The sequence below is a fragment of the Haliotis cracherodii genome, unplaced genomic scaffold (genome assembly GCF_022045235.1).
Source record: "Haliotis cracherodii isolate W230 unplaced genomic scaffold, xgHalCrac1.p SCAF_3, whole genome shotgun sequence".
Classification (NCBI taxonomy): domain Eukaryota; kingdom Metazoa; phylum Mollusca; class Gastropoda; order Lepetellida; family Haliotidae; genus Haliotis; species Haliotis cracherodii.
In genome coordinates, this window is record NW_027266286.1 from 28914569 (window position 1) to 28933800 (window position 19232).

General features: G+C 41.6%; 1 protein-coding gene across 7 annotated transcripts in view; it reads right to left on the minus strand.

Annotated features, from left to right (window-relative positions):
* Nucleotides 1-827: 827 nt before the first annotated feature.
* Nucleotides 828-19232, minus strand: part of LOC139476014 (ralBP1-associated Eps domain-containing protein 1-like) — a 106454-nt gene continuing 88049 nt past the window's right edge. For 5 of the 7 annotated variants that reach the window (XM_071259247.1, XM_071259252.1, XM_071259245.1 and 2 more), the window contains 5 exons: nucleotides 16342-16458; nucleotides 10895-10925; nucleotides 10409-10458; nucleotides 9059-9144; nucleotides 828-7140 (listed from right to left, as the gene is read on the minus strand). In XM_071259247.1, coding sequence (XP_071115348.1) covers nucleotides 6969-7140; nucleotides 9059-9144; nucleotides 10409-10458; nucleotides 10895-10925; nucleotides 16342-16458 — 456 coding nt within the window. In that variant the 3' untranslated portion in view covers nucleotides 828-6968. Of the gene's footprint in view, nucleotides 7141-9058; nucleotides 9145-10408; nucleotides 10459-10894; nucleotides 10926-16232; nucleotides 16314-16341; nucleotides 16459-19232 lie in introns of all 7 variants that reach the window. The other 2 variants (XM_071259246.1, XM_071259248.1) reach the window with 2 other exon arrangements.

A 19232-nucleotide genomic window follows, 5' to 3' on the forward strand; every position in this document is an offset into this window, starting at 1 on the left:
TGGTTGTGATTCAGCTGGACAAAAGTCGCTCAACCACATGGAAGCAGGAAGTTGTTTGTTGTTTAACAACACACTCAGCAATATTCCAGCTACATGACGGCGGTTTGGACCAGGCAATCCAGTGATTGACTTAATGAGCATCTATCGAACCTGACCACTCAATCCCGTTAGTCGCCTTTTACGACAAGCATGGGTTGCTTAAGACCTATTCTGAATGGGTCGGAGGCAGGAAGTTGCCTTCATCTCATGCTTGTTCGAACAGACTAAACTGAAGATCAGATTGTCAATGGTGTGGGCTGTGCATCATGCTACCACTGGTTTACCTGCCACAACATACTCAGTTATTTTCATGCCATGACACAGCTGGAATATAGCTGACAGTTCAGATTTAACTTCATGTTCCTCGTCCAGTGTCCGAAGTATATGTTCATGTTGATGTGTAGAGAGAATCTGGACATTCCTCCAGTCCAGAGATTAAAATATATATAATCATAGACATCTTATCTCTGGAAAGCTGAACCCCTACTCCTCCTACTGCTGGATATACCAGTGCCAGTCAGCAATAGCTGTCCAGTGGAAAAGGACTGGCGTCAACACCTCTTCAAACAATATTTCAGCATTTCAATTTAATGTTTTGGATGTTGTCTACTTTGGTTAAACCAAACATACAAGGGTAGGGTACTCTCAAACCAAATACCATAATATATTCTGTGATTTGAACCATGATTATAGGATTCTGGCATGAGTAAGAGAGGCAACTCTGTATGGTGAATTGCAGCACCTCAGATGACCACCCATGTCACTGAAGGAAACAACAGAGTCTGGCATTAAATGACCATATCACCTTTATTGTTGGCCTGTAGGCTGGATGCATTATGTTGACAGGGGCAATAATACTGAGGGAGGGGGAGGGGGGTCAGGATGAGGGGGTGAGGGAATATGTACATGGTGGTGCTACGTCTAACATGGCAACACTATACTGTACAGTATATACACAGAGCTAGGTGTTAGGAATACAGTATTATACACTGACAGAAGCATCAACAAGGAGTTTATACAAATATTTATCCTCATTGACATATACACTGTGCAACATTTCCTTGTTTCCATGGTTACACACTGACATAAAGACATAAAAATAGTCTTATATACTACTAAAAAAAGTTAAGGACCCTGATTCTTTCATATTACTATAGTTAATCTGTCATCCTTAACTTTTTTAGTACTATATTTAGCATCCATTTAGCAAGTGAATAACTATCGGAAAGGAAGTATTATGGATTTAATCTGACTGAAGGACAAAATGGAGTATATATGATTCATAATATTAAATATCTCTTTTTCAGACATATTTTCATAAAATATTAAAATTTAAATTATGAACTTAATAAATACTAGCTAAAATAGCCTCCATTTCAACAGACTGACCATGACATATAGATCCAAAACTTGATGAATGAGCAGTCATTATGAATTATAGATGGCAATAATAATTGATATTATTATTCATAGATGTTTTAAAATTAAGGGGAATAATGACTATCATTTTGCTCATGGACAATCGAATAGCTGAAAAAAACATTGGATACAGCTGTAGGACTCCAGACACAGCTGTAGGACTCCAGGTATGTAACAGCTGTAGGACTCCGTATACATACAGCTGTAATATTCCAGGTACAAAACAGCTGTAGGACTCTAGATACAGCTGTAGGTCTCCAGATACAGCTGTAGGACTCCAGACACAGCTGTAGGACTCCAGGTATGTAACAGCTGTAGGACTCCGTATACATACAGCTGTAGGACTCCAGGTACATAACAGCTGTAGGACTCCAGATACAGCTGTACGACTTGCAGTACATTCAGCTGTAGGTCTCCAGGTACATACAGCTGTAGGACTCCAGATAAATAGAGCTGTAGGACTCCAGCTACATACAGCTGTAGGACTCCAGTTAAATACAGCTGTAGGACTCCAGATACATACAGCTGTAGGACTCCAGATACATACAGCTGTAGGACTCCAGATACATACAGCTGTAGGACTCCAGATACATACAGCTGTAGGACTCCAGGTACATACAGCTGTAGGACTCCAGTTACATACAGCTGTAGGACTCCAGATATGTTCAGCGTCAAGCTGAACAAGTTTTCTCAGCCATGTTAGTAACCTTTCATGCAATCTCCCAACTTTCATAACACCAACACAAGCATTTATCAGACACACAACTGATACCCATTCCCAGTTATCATCAAAGCCATCTGTATTTAACAGAAGCTTGGCTCTTATACAGTTGAGCCCCTGTATGTACCGGTATCTCCACACGACTAGGGAGCATTGCACTGGCACTGGGACATAGACACTGATTGCACCGATGGTGAAATGCCCAGATTAATGACTAAACGAAGGGTACACATTTTGTCACAAGTATAACCTTTAACAGTATGCTATTCCACACCTTTACAGAACTCCCCAACACTAATGAAGTACGCTGATGGCCAAAATTGATTTGTTTCAATAAACTAAACTAAAGTAAATGCCTTACTTCTAAAAATATGCTAGTTCATATTTCATTCATCAAAGACATTTCTTAAGGAAGTACCCTCAAATCAATCCTTACATAATTCTATATTTTTTCCAATTTCCTTTCTAACTTTACATAGTGATAAAAAAGATCTTAAAACAAAACAAATTGGTCAGCAGCAACTAACATAAATATCTCTTAGAAAACAGTTCAGAAGTTTACTGTAGGTTAAAAAAAACCTAATTCCTTAAGCTCTTACTTTTTATCTTATCTTATTATCCACAGAACTTGTGATTTGGCAGAGATTTCAAGAATGTCAGGTTAACTGATTTTTCTTAAAATATTACGATCTGAGGTGTTACTGATTGACTTGGAACAAGAACTCTCTGAAAAGTTGATTTGTTGAATTGACCACTTGACCCATTAACCTCCCAAATCCAAACTCAAGAATAAAGATTATACATCAAACTTTTGAAAGCTTCCTTAATAGCAAGTATTTTGTCAGTAAGTCAATTCAACAGAGGAAGTCCTCGCAGCCTGTGGGTACAAGGCTATCCAACAGGTATTCTCAACCCTGAATAATTTGCCATACAGGATGCTTCAGAATACCGTTCAACCGATCTCGACACAATGAGAACTAAAAAATAGAAATAAAAACTAAGGTAGAACCTTAATTAGCAAAATAAAGATTTGGGGAATAAAATCACAGACAAACAACTGGACTAAAAGTTTCCCACTGACAAATAAAACACAGTGCACATGCAAACATGCCTCCGCTCAGCCTTAGCTTGATAGACCACAGAATGAAAGTAGCTTTTTAAATAATATTTCCTCATCTCAACAAAAATTATTCCAATATGGCAGAATGTGGCAAAAATGGAAAACTGATTTGGAATACAGCAAAAACAGAATGTCCAAAGTTTGTGCTACACAAGATATAACCTAATCTTAACACAGAAACATAGAGTATGATTTCATACAGCTCTAAAGTAGAAAATACAGAAACAATCGTCAACCACATATATCACTAAAAACACATTTACCCTGATGAAATGTTGAGATTTAATAATGAGAGTGGGTTTTTTATGCTATTAGCACAGTCCTAGCTTGGTCAGGCCGGCTGTGTATGTTAATGGAAGATGTGGAGACGTCGTCTGATTAACCAAGACACGTACAGGACAACAACTACAACTTAGGGACAAAACAGTACACCTAGCAATAAGCCCAGAATGAAATTGGTCGACTCAAATGACAAACAAAATGTGGAAAACATAGAAGTCTATAAAACATAGTAAGACAAAGTGAGTATTGTTTTCATAAAGGTGGAATGGCAAGGAAAATATCTCATTGATTCAGATTAAAAATACTTAGTAAATAGGGCAGGAATTAATGGCTTTTCTGAAAGTATAGAAAATATGAGAAAGGAAAATGTCATGCTGAACAGAACGAAAATAAGCACTCTAACATAAGGAAGCTATTTCAGATTTTATGTGCACAGCTCCACATACTATTAGCTTGAAAACTAGTTTTAGTGAGTGATGAACATTAGGCAAATTGTTATTGGTAGAGTTGTCATTAAAGTTATTGGTGCCTTTATTGATGGAATTAATGACTCTATTTTACCAGTAAGTGATAGGGTATAATGGTTTCTGTTTCCTGAAACTAAACACATGGTTGCACTAAAGCCCAGGACAATATGTTGTCAGGTTGCTAGCAGCAGCAATGGAAACTCATCAACTTTCACTAATTAAAGGGGGACTGGTGACTTGTAAAGGGCTGCCCTGCCTTATTATTAGTGGAGTTGGTGACAGTAGAAGTAACTACCACTAAAAATAAGTCACAAGATTTTCATCATGATCTGATGCAGGATGCTGTTAATGTCTTGATTTTATCGAAATTAGAGTTGTCTTTCTCGAAATTATCTTGCATGTTACAGTGAATTAATAGGATGCAATACAACTTTTCGCAATATCCCAGAAATGTCACCACACTGACCCATGTTGGGAAATCGAACCTGGGCCAGAGGCGTGATAAGCAAAAGCTTTACCCACTGGGCTACCCCACGGCCTTGCCTGCTACAGAAACAGATGAGTGTTGGTTTGTGGCTTATTACCTAAGCATTCAGTCCCAGAAATAAAGTTCTCAAATTAAAAAATATATATCTACAAAAGAAACAGTATCAAATCCAAACGGAGCCCAGAACAATACTTAATTTCCGGGACTAACCAAATCTGCAAAGCTCTAAATATCTGCAGATTTGGACAGACCCAAGAGCTGAGGCAATCTAGACTTTCCAAATCATAAATGGTTTCAAACCAGAAGTGCTGTGGAAAATAATCTACTGTTGCCTTTGTGATTATTAATTTTCCATTTAATATTTCACAGAAACATTCCTTGCAGTATGCACAAGTTTTGAACTAGCAAACAACATAAGCTTGTTTTTTATTCATCTTATTCTGAAGCCCACAAAACCAAAACACTGTGACCTGACCTATACATGCTTGAAAACATGCACAGGGTAATACAATGAGTCCCATCACTGACCCCTTCCATAACAACTTGTCTCCCTTTAGTCTTTCGCAAACGTGTACGATACCTGTAGGAAAACGCTGTTTGGCAAATGCTGACATTAACTGCTACCTAGTTGTTCCCAGACAGTTGATACATGGTCACAATAGTCACACACCAACAAAACTATGTAACCAAGGCAACCAGTCTCTAGTAGGTCTCATACTACACTGGTGAACCAAGATGTACAAAGACAAGCTCAGAATAAGGCTCCACACAAGAAGAAGCCTTGAAGACCGGTGTACATGGCACAAGAAAAGCACTGAAAGAATGAAGTTCGTTACCATGCACTGGACAGGATCGATGTAGGGTGTGGGTGCTGTGGCCCGCCCATGCCCCGCCCATGCCTCTCCCTGGCCCCACCCTACTTCCATTTAGCAGTAATAGCACTATGTCTCCACACTGACTGGACCATCTGATTGTCACAGCACTAAGCTCCTACATGCAGGTAAACAGATAGTATCCTCACTGTGATATGGCAGTCCACTCTCTAAGCTGGCAGGCAACAGTTACCATCAATATTCACCATAAGTTAAAATGACCAACGCTTTCAATAGTATTTTATCCCAAACATGACTTCCAAGTAATGTCACACGTTGTAGATGTTTACGCAGTTGGTGAAATCCTCTAGCACTGCTAAGGTGCTTACAAACCAAAAAACACAATGAGGGGTATCTTAGATTTAAACTATGCTAAGGGACACAACTCTTCACTCAGTGTCCTCAAAGGTTTAAGATAGAAAGAAAGTTATACGACCTCTGTTAACAGTTCTTGTGGAAGAAAGGTAGTGAAAGAGTAATGGCTACCTAGGAAGTATACTCACATACTAAATATCAAGATGAAGGTTTAGTCAGCAAGAGACGAGAACCAGAACAAGAATTTATGTAAAATAAATTCAAACATAAACATAATTTTAAACAGAAAGTTCTTTTCAGTAAATGAAAGAGGGACAAGAAAGTTCAGGACTGATATTGGTTCATCTTTTAGAATAATTCTTAACACAATTAAAAACCAACATTACAAGTACCTTTGAAAAACAGTGTTTTAACCTAAAAACAGGGATCTTGTTGCTGAGAAAGAGTTCATCAAGTCATAATGTGACCTTTATGACTGGAGCAGGTAGACTACAGATTGCTACAGCAAGGCTACACAAACCTTGAAGATGAGCCATCATTGGAAAAACGACCACCATTGAGCGACATATCTCTACAGTTATGAGCTAATGATAATCAGGGAATGACCTTCACACAGTAAAAGATGTTCATTAAAACTCCAGATCGGTTCTCACTGGGCTAAAAACCAGGCCTCTATTTACATGCATGCACTATTTTATCATTGTACACCACCTCAACAACCAGCCATCATTCACAAGTACACGGAGAAGCGTCCATCGACCACACAGCTCTCAGCAGCAACAGCAATGGCACTTTCTTCAACACTTGGACACAGAGGCTAAAAGCTGCTATTCCCACATCCTTGTCCTTCCTGCTGCATCTCAGATCACTACATTGTTCTAGCATCTTCAGGATTCAAACACTTCCATATCAAAACTGAATTGCATTTTGGTCAGCCGTTTGTTGTATGAGTTATCTCCCTTCATTTACACAGGCTCTTACAAGACAGATAATGGTAATACATGTTCCACATACATATCCACATCCAGTAGTGAAATAATCATTTCAAAATACAATTCTAATTACAATCAGTCCACCTACGGCTAAATGACTGACAGAGTTCTCACAGCATATAGGTAATATCATTACTTAGAGCCACAAGACAGCGTTGTTGTTAATAATATATACATCTAGAAAGAGGACAATACAGGGGAGATAACTCATATTTCTGGGATCCCGGCACACAGATTGTCTCCCCTAGCTGGGACTAACTGGAGAAGGGTCGCAAATGCTCCAGCTGAATCTCCAGAGCTATTCTCTGCTCCATCACTTCTTGTAACTCCTGGTTAAGTTCACAGTTCAATCGGGTGAGCATTGCATTCCGCTCAGTGTGGGTACGCACTGCCATGTGAAGTTCACGCTTGTCTCGACTTGCTTGCCTGGAACACACACAAATGGGCAATATTTCAAGAGAATGAATCAATTTGGTGAGACTAAGGTTTAGTCTCCGAAAATATACAATTTTGATAGTGAGTGAGTGAGTTTGATTTTCCAGCAATATCATGGCAGGGGACACCAGAAATGGGCGTCACACATTGTACGAATGTCGGGAATCAAACCTGGGTCTTCTGCTTGACGAGCAAACGCTTTAACCACTAGGCTACCCGACTACCCAAAATTTTGATAGAAACAAGCAACTACATACAAAGAATTGAAAAGGATCCCCATTGAGATGGGAGATTCAGAACCTGAGCCTGTGGAAAACCTCGATATGTTTCATTTAGGGCTATAGCATTACAGTAAGGGCTGTGCAGAAGGCCACTGCTAAACAAAGATTGGAGGACATCCCATTACGGGTCACGTCAGGCTGACCTTTCGCGAACTTTGACCGACTAATATAATGGAATGACTGACAAGAAGTCGACATTAGCCAGAAGGCAGCTTTCTCATGCTTCACGGCACTAGTTTCAAACTGGCGACCACTTTACAAAACATATTTTGACTAATTCTCAATTAAAAATTTGAAAACCGAAGAAAAGAACATTCAGGATTAGCTAATAGATGGCCTAGATTGAATGGATTCAGTCATGAAGCTTGTAAGTGTCATTCAGAATACCCTGCGTTAAATAGTTCAACTATGCATGATTAGAAAACACATTCTGTCTGTCACTTTCCTGATCTGGTAAGCAAAGCTCTAATTGGTCTGATGAAAAGTCATTCTCTAATGGAATGTCCTCAGATCTTTGTTCAGCGGTAGCGAGAACTGATTTTAATGAGATTGGGCAGAAGGGAAAATAATATGGATCAGGGACTTTGAGACAGACTAGAGTTTGGTTGACATTGAAGTTCACTATAAGTATGAGTACATAGCAACAGACTGAGGACACAATGAACTGGCTGGCATTATTATGATAATCACCTTGATTCAATATTTTACCAGTCAAATGACACAACAACACAAATTGCTGTAAAAAATGCAGTGATATAACCACTAAAAAAAGCTAACAGCTGAATATGTTTTATTTGAAAAACAAATATTAGAGACGTGCTCGTACAAGGATGAAAAAAAGGATTTCTACTTCTGAACCAACTAGGGTGGTGAAAGACTTCCGGGTATGTTCATATGCTCCATATAAATATCCCAGGATAAAGGAGGATGGAGAGCAAGGGATTTACCAAAACACTTGCCTTTTCACTTGCCTTGTTCAATGTTATCAAGTTTTACATTCCTATGTTCTTAATTACGGCAGATAGCACAAAATAAGTCCCTGCCATCTACGTTTATCTCTGCCCATCCACACTCACTCAACCATGCATCTTGAATTGTTCCATTTCATTTTTTGAACAGTCATACTGTTTTAGGATAATTTTCTTCTTTTTTTCGTCCTGTTTGTTAATTAATTCATGTATTTTGTCGATAACTCACCATCCCCGATCTAAAACTTCTGTATGTCAGCAATTTCCCTCACAAAATCAATCATCAGGTGTTTACGATCGCTTTGACGTTTCAGCGTCACTAATGAGTCACTTACAACAAAAATAAAATGTTTTAATTATCTCCCTTTAAAACCTAGTTTCTATTCACAAACTCACTTCCTGTATATTTCTGTACATATGAAAACATATTGTAGGTTTGAAATTATCTTGCATATGTCATTGAAAATGATTAGAGATGAATTGACATGATTGAAATATATGTATTCGCTGGGTAGGACAAGCGTTTCTTCAATTCTTGCTCGCCCTTCACAAGCTGCCACTTTTCAACACGAGTGGACAAGTCGATTTTTTTTGCCCTGTCAGTAACAGGATGTGGTCATGGTGCCACACCGGTATAAAACCCTTGCACGTTGTATTTACCGTAATGTTAAGACCGCATGCTGAGGCTTGCCTGGCTCCACCTCCTCCGCCACACTCTGCTGTTCCCGCGGCAACGGTGATACAACCTGGGAGTATATTTAAGAATTGGCTTGAATATCTTTGGCTTCATGATATCCTACGGCATTGATTTACTGAACAAATAATGATTCTTATTTAATCATAATCTTTGAAAACATGATCATATTGAAACTGAAAATATAGAAAACCGGGATACCACTTATTCTTTTATTTCCACACAAATTATGGAAAATGTGGTTCAAAGTTCATAGAAAAATACAGGGTGGGCAAATATGAATCGTATAACCCAAGATTGGATGGGGCAGGCTACTAATACCTGCTTAAAAGATTCAGTCTAAAATTGCATCGGAAAGCATGACTTTCATTTACAAGATGTTTTGTTTGTTGTTTAACGCGGCACTCAGCAATATTCCAGCTATATGACAGAGGTCTGTAAATAATCGAGTCTGGACCAGACAATCCAATGATTGACATCATGAGCATCAGTCCATGCAATTGGGATAAGATGACATGCATCCACCAAGTCAGCTAGCCTGACCACCCGATCCCGTTACTCGCCTCTAACAACAAGCATATTTGCCTTTTATTGAAAGCATGGGTTGCTGAAGACCTATTCTACCCCGGATGAACATGGGTGACTTGCAACATGTACACTGAAGATTCAAGTTTACATCTCAAAGGCATGTTGTAGTTTATTTTTCTCAAGGACAGTCATACAGCAAAGGTTGCTAAATACTATAGTCAACAATATTCATGCCGTAGCACGTCAGCCTGTAAATAATTATGTCTGGACCAGTGACTGAACACATGAACAACGATCTACTCCATCTTGTCAGTTCAAGTCTCAGAGCCTGACCACCTTCTACCTATTTTAGTCAAGTTTTGTGAGTGTGTGAGTTGGGTTTAACGCTGCTTTTAACAGTATTCCAGTTATATCACAGCATGTCAGCTTAGTGTGGAAGGAAAGCCGAAGTGATGCAGGTCTCAGACGTTTACCACTCCGGTGAAACCCACAAGCACGGATATGGTGCTGACAAACCTAGAAACATAATCGGGGCAAACCTGCATTTCGAAGGCACAATCATAGGTTTCTGGCGTGCCCAAGGGACGCAACTCTGCATGGCAAATCGTGGCGCTTTAGATGACTGGGCCACCTGGGCCCCCCTCAAGTCTTGTGACCAGCATGAGGTACAGGGCTCACACGCTGACCGGACACTTCCACACGGGTCTGCAGAGCGACCACTTTGGATGACTAGTATGACTGAAACATGTACTGTTCCGGGGGTGCAATGCAGGCTCCAGGCCTCTTACCTTAGTTTCTGATGCTACAGTCAGGCTGGAAGAAGCTGAAGTGGAGAAATCTGTAATGGAAATAATTCACTAAGTGTTTGTTTGTTTGTTTGTTTTGTTTGTGTCTTGTTTAACAGCACTCAGCAATATTCCAGCTTTATGACAGTAGTCAGTAAATAATTGAGTCTGGACCACACAGTCCAGTGATTGACATCATGAGCATCAATTCACACAAGTAGAATATGCTAACATGCAGTCATCCAAGACACCAAGCCTGACCACTTGATCCATTTAGTCACCTCATGGGTTAATTCAGAGAAAATTTATGGACGTCAACTTCTTAATTACCAGGCACACAACGTTTTTGGAGTATATGCATGCTCCTTCAACAGGTGAATTAAGGAGAAAGCATATACTCCGAAATGCTATGTTTCTCTCTCTTATGTGTATCACTTCTAAATGCCATTCAAAGACTGTTTAAAATGAGTTTTTGCCAAAGAAAGTTACCTCCACTCCCATCCACAGCATCCTTCTGGACCTGAAACACATCATTAAACTGATTACACTGAAACGCAGGACAAAACCTATGATCCTGAAACATCTGCAGTCTCCTCACCTCTCCGATATCAATGTCCGTGGCAGACAAGTATACAGTGGGTCAGCCAGTCAGATACAAGCAAAACAGTTGTGGCTGTAATTCTCTACCTCTGCGCTGAAGATGTAAACTATTATCTAGAGTTGACTGTGATACACCAGCCTTTGTTGAATCCCCTTGTCAATACTTCATGGGTTTGTATACACTAACTTCTTCCATTTCCCATACTACATACAGCCAGTGTAGCGGCGACATGTGCCTATTTGGAGTCAGCTAATTAAATGAGGCCATGTACAATGAAAGTCAACAAGAGGACAAAGTCACTGATATCCCTCACAATTGTAAACACTTCTCGAGATGAAACTATCTGGAACTTAAAAATCGAAAATATATTTGTTTAAAAACTCAGAAACGATCTAAAGGCACAAGTTCACCACTAAACCTATTTATATACCAAGTTTGTTAAAATATTACAGTTTTGAAGATCTGTTCCAGAAATGAACATTACTTCTATTTTCAGTGTATGTCAAAGCTGTTGCCGTGGAAACTCGAACAATTTAAAAAATTAAATCCCAAACTATCAAAAGGCACCAGTTCACCACTAGATCAATCAATGTGACAGAAATATTGGTGAAGAAATATTGTACATTTTTCAAGATCTCCGGAAATGACATCTTGCATGTACGAACACACAGACAAGCATAGGGAGAGTGTCCATTTTTATTGGTCGGGTATAAAAAGCCCAACCTTATGTCTGAGCATTAGCTCCTTGGTCAAAATTAGCAACTACACGGTTAAGCGGCCACATGAATTCACGGGTGATGGAAGAACGTAGTGAATACATACACATGAAGAACTGATGATACTTGAATCCACACTTGACTGTACTCCAGTACTTGAGTACTGACGGCTAGATCTCCAGAGAGTAGATAAGAGAGTGAGTGACTGTTGTTTTACACCACAGTCAGCAATATTACAGCCACACGATGAACACTGTCACATAACCAGTCTAGGACATGCAGAATGAGTGTGAATGAGTTAGGTTTAACACCGCTTTTAATATTATTCCAGTTATACCACGGCGTGTCAGCTTAATGTGGGAGGAAAGTCCGAAGTTGTGCAGGTCTGAGACGCTTACCACTTAGGTGAAACCCACGAGCACGGGTATGGTGCTGACAAACCTAGAAACATAATCAGGGTGAACCGTGATTCGAACCCACAATCATAGGTTTCTGGCGTGTCCAGGGGACGCAACTCAGCACAGCAAATTGCGGCGCCTTAGACGACTGGGCCACCCATGCCCCCACATGCAGAATGAAGGTGTCTTGGGTGCAGTGTGTGACATACATGAGAAGATGTACAGGAGTGTGTGGAGGGGCGTACAGGAGTGTGTGGAGGGGCGTACAGGAGTGTGTGGAGGGGCGTACAGGAGTGTGTGGAGGCTCATACAGGAGTGTGTGGAGGGGCGTACAGGAGTGTGTGGAGGGGCGTACAGGAGTGTGTGGAGGGGCGTACAGGAGTGTGGAGGGGCGTACAGGAGTGTGTGGAGGGGCGTACAGGAGTGTGTGGAGGGGCGTACAGGAGTGTATGGAGTGGCGTACAGGAGTGTGTGGAGGGGCGTACAGGAGTGTGGGGAGGGGCATACAGGAGTGTGTGGAGGGGCGTACAGGAGTGTGTGGAGGGGCATACAGGAGTGTGTGGGTGTACAGGAGTGTGTGGAGGGGCATACAGGAGTGTGTGGAGGGGCGTACAGGAGTGTGTGGAGGTGCGTACAGGAGCGTGTGGAGGGGCGTACAGGAGTGTGTGGAGGGGTGTACAGGAGTGTGTGGAGGGTGTACAGGAGTGTGTGGAGGGGCGTACAGGAGTGTATGGAGGGGCATTCAGGAGTGTGTGGAGGGGCATTCAGGAGTGTGTGGAGGGGCGTACAGGAGTGTGTGGAGGGGCGTACAGGAGTGTGTGGAGGGGCGTACAGGGGTGTGTGGGTGTACAGGAGTGTGTGGAGGGGCGTACAGGAGTGTGTGGGTGTACAGGAGTGTGTGGAGGGGCGTACAGGAGTGTGTGGAGGGGTGTACAGGAGTGTGTGGAGGGGCGTACAGGAGTGTGTGGAGGGGCGTACAGGAGTGTGTGGAGGGGTGTACAGGAGTGTGTGGAGGGGCGTACAGGAGTGTGTGGAGGGGCGTACAGGAGTGTGTGGAGGGGCGTACAGGAGTGTGTGGGCATACAGGAGTGTGTGGAGGGGCGTACAGGAGTGTGTGGAGGGGCGTACAGGAGTGTGTGGAGGGGTGTACAGGAGTGTGTGGAGGGGCGTACAGGAGTGTGTGGAGGGGCGTACAGGAGTGTGTGGAGGGGCGTACAGGAGTGTGTGGAGGGGCGTACAGGAGTGTGTGGAGGCGTGTACAGGAGTGTGTGGAGGGGCGTACAGGAGTGTGTGGAGGGGCGTACAGGAGTGTGTGGAGGGGTGTACAGGAGTGTGTGGAGGGGCGTACAGGAGTGTGTGGAGGGGCGTACAGGAGTGTGTGGAGGGGCATACAGGGGTGTTTGGAGGGGCGTACAGGAGTGTGTGGAAGGGTGTACAGGGGTGTGTGGAAGGGCATACAGGAATGTGTGGAGGGGTGTACAGGAGTGTGTGGAGGGGTGTACAGGAGTATGTGGAGGGGCGTACAGGAGTGTGTGGAGGGCATACAGGAGTGTGTGGAGGGCATACAGGAGTGTGTGGAGGGGCGTACAGGAGTGATTGGAGGGGCGTACAGGAGTGTGTGGAGGGGTGTACAGGAGTGTGTGGAGGGGCATACAGGAGTGTGTGGAGGGGCGTACAGGAGTGTGTGGAGGGGCGTACAGGAGTGATTGGAGGGGCGTACAGGAGTGTGTGGAGGGGCGTACAGGAGTGTGTGGAGGGCATACAGGAGTGTGTGGAGGGCATACAGGAGTGTGTGGAGGGGCGTACAGGAGTGTGTGGAGGGGCGTACAGGAGTGTGTGGAGGGGCGTACAGGAGTGTGTGGAGGGGCGTACAGGAGTGTGTGGAGGGGCGTACAGGAGTGTGTGGAGGGGCGTACAGGAGTGTGTGGGTGTACAGGAGTGTGTGGAGGGGCGTACAGGAGTGTGTGGAGGGGTGTACAGGAGTGTGTGGAGGGGCGTACAGGAGTGTGTGGAGGGGCGTACAGGAGTGTGTGGAGGGGCATACAGGAGTGTGTGGAGGGGCATACAGGAGTGTGTGGAGGGGTGTACAGGAGTGTGTGGAGGGGCGTACAGGAGTGTGTGGAGGGGCGTACAGGATTGTGTGGAGGGGCGTACACGTACACCCAGCTTCCTGAACACTCTGTTACTGATACATGTAACAAATGCATCACTACATTTCCACAAGTTACAGAGATTTATTTTCTGGCGATATATATTTGCGTGACAATATCAGTTCTACCAGAGATCTGCCATTGAGCTGGTAAGCAACTAACATCTCGCGGTAACTCAAAATGAGGACAGGAGATGACATATAAGACACTATAACGTTATGATGATTGTACACACCGGCCAAAAGACTTGTCAGACAGCTGGATCTTATTATGACTAATTACAATTGATTATCCATGCACTTGCTACAGTCATCTTATTGCCTGTATGAGTGAGTGAACTGGGTTCTACGCTGCTATGGCAACATTCCAGCAACACCATGAAGAAGGAACACATTTCCCACATTGTATACATGTGAGGATACAAACCCCGGTGTTCGGTGTGACAAGTTAACGCTTTAACCACGGGGCTACCCCACATGTATATAACACAGGTAATTACTTTGTAAAGCAGTTGATGAAAATGGAGTCAATGATTCAGCTGCTTTGCCACATGACACAACATGTTCAATACATTTTAACAAGAATTATTTTGTTAGATAGCCCACTTTGTTATAAAACACAGTGCATCAACCTTTCATATTAACCCACAACATATTATCAGTATCAGACATGCCATGTGACCTGTATCGTTCATGTTCGGTTCTGGCAGAGTATATAGATTTTTTATCCATTTTTTGTGTTGGCGTGAGACATACAATCATATTTGTGAAATAGGTAGTTTAATTATGAAATAAGAATCAGGGCACTAATTATGTCAATAATACATATACCACAGAGAAAAATGATATCTTAGGCCACAATAAAATCATCAGATCATCAAAAGAAAATGCCCACGTATGATTCCTTCTTCTTTAAGTAATAGAATACACCATAAACAGTTCAAACAATTAAGCATCAAGTGAATCACATCAGTAAACGGTTAATGTGCACAGATGCCCTGAACAGATTCATTCAAAACAATTTAAAAATAACTGTTTTTAAATGTTTCATATTTTTCAAAATTGAAAATCTAAAGTAATTTATTGTGGCCTTATATTCCATAATGGTGTTCTGTTATATCTATTGGGATCACTGTGATAATTATGTCAAATGGTGACACAATACCCATGAAATAGAAAATATGTATCTAATCTACTAATCTGTTTACAAGAGTTAATGATTGTGCAGAGCTTGAATACAAGGTGGTGGTGGAGGCAGGACAGACATAAAACAGCCCAGATTTCAGCAATACCATAGATACCACAGTAAACGTGTTTAAACAAACAGCATTCCATTTTATCACCAATGTCTCATATAAAAACACCTCTGAAAATTGTAATTTAATAAGTGCAGCATGAAATCACTGAACTATCAACTGATTGAATACAATTGTAATGGATTGACTACAAGATTTAAAACACACAGTGATGGAGTAACAACTGAGACCCACAGATTGAACCTTGGTGTTTGAAATACAGAGGGGTGGCATACACAGGGAAAAGGAAAGAAAACCATGGAAACAGATCAACTAGAATATGGGTGATGCAGAATTAAATTCCCACTGCAAAACAAACAAGGTCCAAGGATGACACCCCACCATAAAACCAAAATGGCCCCTCACATGAAGATGAACAGTTGAAAAGGTGCCGAATTCAACTGGAAAATTTGCAGAAATCCATGCGATGATATTTAACTTGAGTAAGGTGAAAACTGCCAAACTAGTAAACATCCAAGAGACACTGCAGATGAATAGCCGGACGTCACTGTCATGCAGTGCTGCATCCTCGGACATAACACACACACAGCCTCTCTGGCGACAGCCCACTGGTGGCGCTCACTACAATCTAGTTCATGCACCGAAGTACTTCCTCTCCCAAACTCTATGCAACAAAACAATGAGCCCATTACCACCAAAAATCTCACCACTTTTTTATAATCTAGAGAAAAAGATCGGCGGTGCCTCTCCCGGACGGACTTTGTTAGTAGCTGAGGAGCAGATACCAACTGCAAGAGAGAAGGTTAGAGTGAGCACCTCATTAGTGACTGTGTTCTCCGTTGGCGACCTGGGCTCGCTAAACGACACTGCCCGATCTGCACCCCCCTCCGTGGCGGCAATACCTGCACCTTCATTGGATTTCCAGCTGGGTGCCTGCAATTACAGTTGGGTGACAGTTATATGGTTAGTTTTCAGTTCTCTCCCCTGAGCGTGACGGAGGAGTCCGTCTGTTTACACCATCGTCAGTGGTGTCACACTTAACACTTAAGGCTGCTTGGATTAATCAGCCTGACACAGGCGCACCATTGGGTGACTGTATGAGCTTCAGACCAGGCCATCCAAGGACATGGCCACTCAACAGTCATAGCTGGCTGATGACTTCAGCAAGTGGTCAGCCACTTCAAGGACTGTATCCGTAAATAGGAGCTGATCCTTACACCAGCACCACCGTGGAACATCATGGGGCCAAGCTTGAAGTTTCCGCCGAGTCATACTGTATCCTGTGGGAGAGCGTTTATAGACGCAACATGACACTCATCTCCCCTGGCCCTGTTATATGCAGCCAAGAGAGGTATGACAAACCGTGTGAATGTTGTGCAGTATAATCCGTGTGTATGTTGTTCAGCATAATCCATGTGTATGTTGTGCAGTATGATAATCCGTGTGTATGTTGTGCAGTATGATAATCCGTGTGTATGTTGTGCAGTATGATAATCCGTGTGTATGTTGTGCAGTATAATTTGTGTGTATATTGTGCAGTATGATAATCTGTGTGTATGTTGTGAAGCATGATAATCCGTGTGTATGTTGTGCAGTATGATAATCTGTGTGTATGTTGTGCAGTATGATAATCCATGTGTATGTTGGGCAGTATGATAATCCGTGTGTATGTTGTGCAGTATAATTTGTGTGTATGTTGTGCAGTATGATAATCTGTGTGTATGTTGTGAAGCATGATAATCCATGTGTATGTTGTGCAGCATGATAATCCATGTGTATGTTGTGCAGCATGATAATCCATGTGTATGTTGTGCAGTATAATAATCTGTGTGTATGTTGTGCAGCATGATAATCCATGTGTATGTTGTGCAGCATGATAATCTGTGTGTATGTTGTGCAGTATAATAATCCGTGTGTATGTTGTGCTGTATGATAATCTGTGTATGTTGTGCAGCATGATAATCCGTGTGTATGTTGTGCAGTATAATAATCTCTGTGTGTGTTGTGCAGTATGATAATCTGTGTGTATGTTGTGTAGTCTGATAATCTGTGTGTATGTTGTTGTGCAATCTGATAATCCCTGTGAATGTTGTGCAGTATGATAATCTGTGTATGTTGTGCAGTATAATAATCTGTGCGTTGTGCAGCATGATAATCCATGTGTATGTTGTTGTGCAGTATGATAATCTGTGTGCATGTTGTGCAGCATGATAATCTGTGTGTATGTTGTGCAGCATGATAATCCGTGTGTATGTTGTGCAGTATAATAATCTCTGTGTGTGTTGTGCAGTATGATAATCTGTGTGTATGTTGTGTAGTCTGATAATCTGTGTGTATGTTGTTGTGCAATCTGATAATCCCTGTGAATGTTGTGCAGTATGATAATCTGTGTATGTTGTGCAGTATAATAATCTGTGCGTTGTGCAGCATGATAATCCATGTGTATGTAGTTGTGCAGTATGATAATCTGTGTGCATGTTGTGCAGCATGATAATCTGTGTGTATGTTGTGCAGCATAATAATCTGTGTGTATGTTGTGCAGCATGATAATCTGTGTGTATGTTGTTGTGCAGTATGAAAATCTGTGTATGTTGTGCAGTATGATAGTCTGTATGTATGTTGTGTAGTATGATAATCTGTGTGTATGTTGTGCAGTATGATAATCTGTGTGTATGTTGTGCAGTATGGTATTCTGTGTATATGTTGTGCAGTATGATAATCTGTGTGTATGTTGTGCAGTATGTTAATCTGTGTGTATGTTGTGCAGTATGATAATCTTTGTGTATGTTGTGCAGTATGGTATTTTGGTGTATATGTTGTTGTGCAGTATGATAATCTGTGTGTTATGTTGTGCAGTATGGTATTCCGTGTGTATGTTGTTGTGCAGTATGATAATCCATATGTATGAACTATACATTAATTAATATATTACATGATAATCAGTGGGTATGTAATGCAGTATAACAATTGTTGTATATGATATTCAGTAGTTATGTAACAGTATTATAATTATTAAAAAGAATAATCAGTAGTTATGGTACAAAGTATAACAATCATTGTATAGGATAATCTTTGTGATGTTATTATTTAGGTGTCAACAGAGGTTTCCTGACATACAAGCATATCCAGTAAGTGGTCGAATAACACTAGGGAATGTTAGAGACGGATGCATTCAAAGAGTACAGTTTGTATTGTAAAAATCAACATACAGATGAGAGATCAAGTTAAAAACAAAAAACAAACCTCTATCATTAAAATAAACTAGCAGACAAAAGGAGACTTGACAACATATACAACTGTGGCAACAGCCAACATACACGCTTTCATTCACTGACTTAAATAGGCATGCAAATATGGCATTAGGCAGAGACTGGATGGGCATTGGCTAACACTGTGAGTGTGGGGGTCAGAGAGTAGTCTCCCTTTACCGGTCCCAAACCAAGCTCCTTCCCAGCACATGACACCTTCATTGCACTCTCGGTATCATCTCTGCCATCAGCGTGGCAGCGGCCATTACAAGAATATTGAAATTTGCCCTCTAACCACAAATCTAGTTACGTTAATACTTTTGTTAAAGCCATGATAGTAAATTTTGAATAGGTTCATGACTGACCATATTTTCCACGTGAATTTTTTTTTTTTTTTGTTTAATCAGATTGGTTGTAAACATAACAGTCAGTCTGTTGCGAGTGCAACTCCAAGCATGG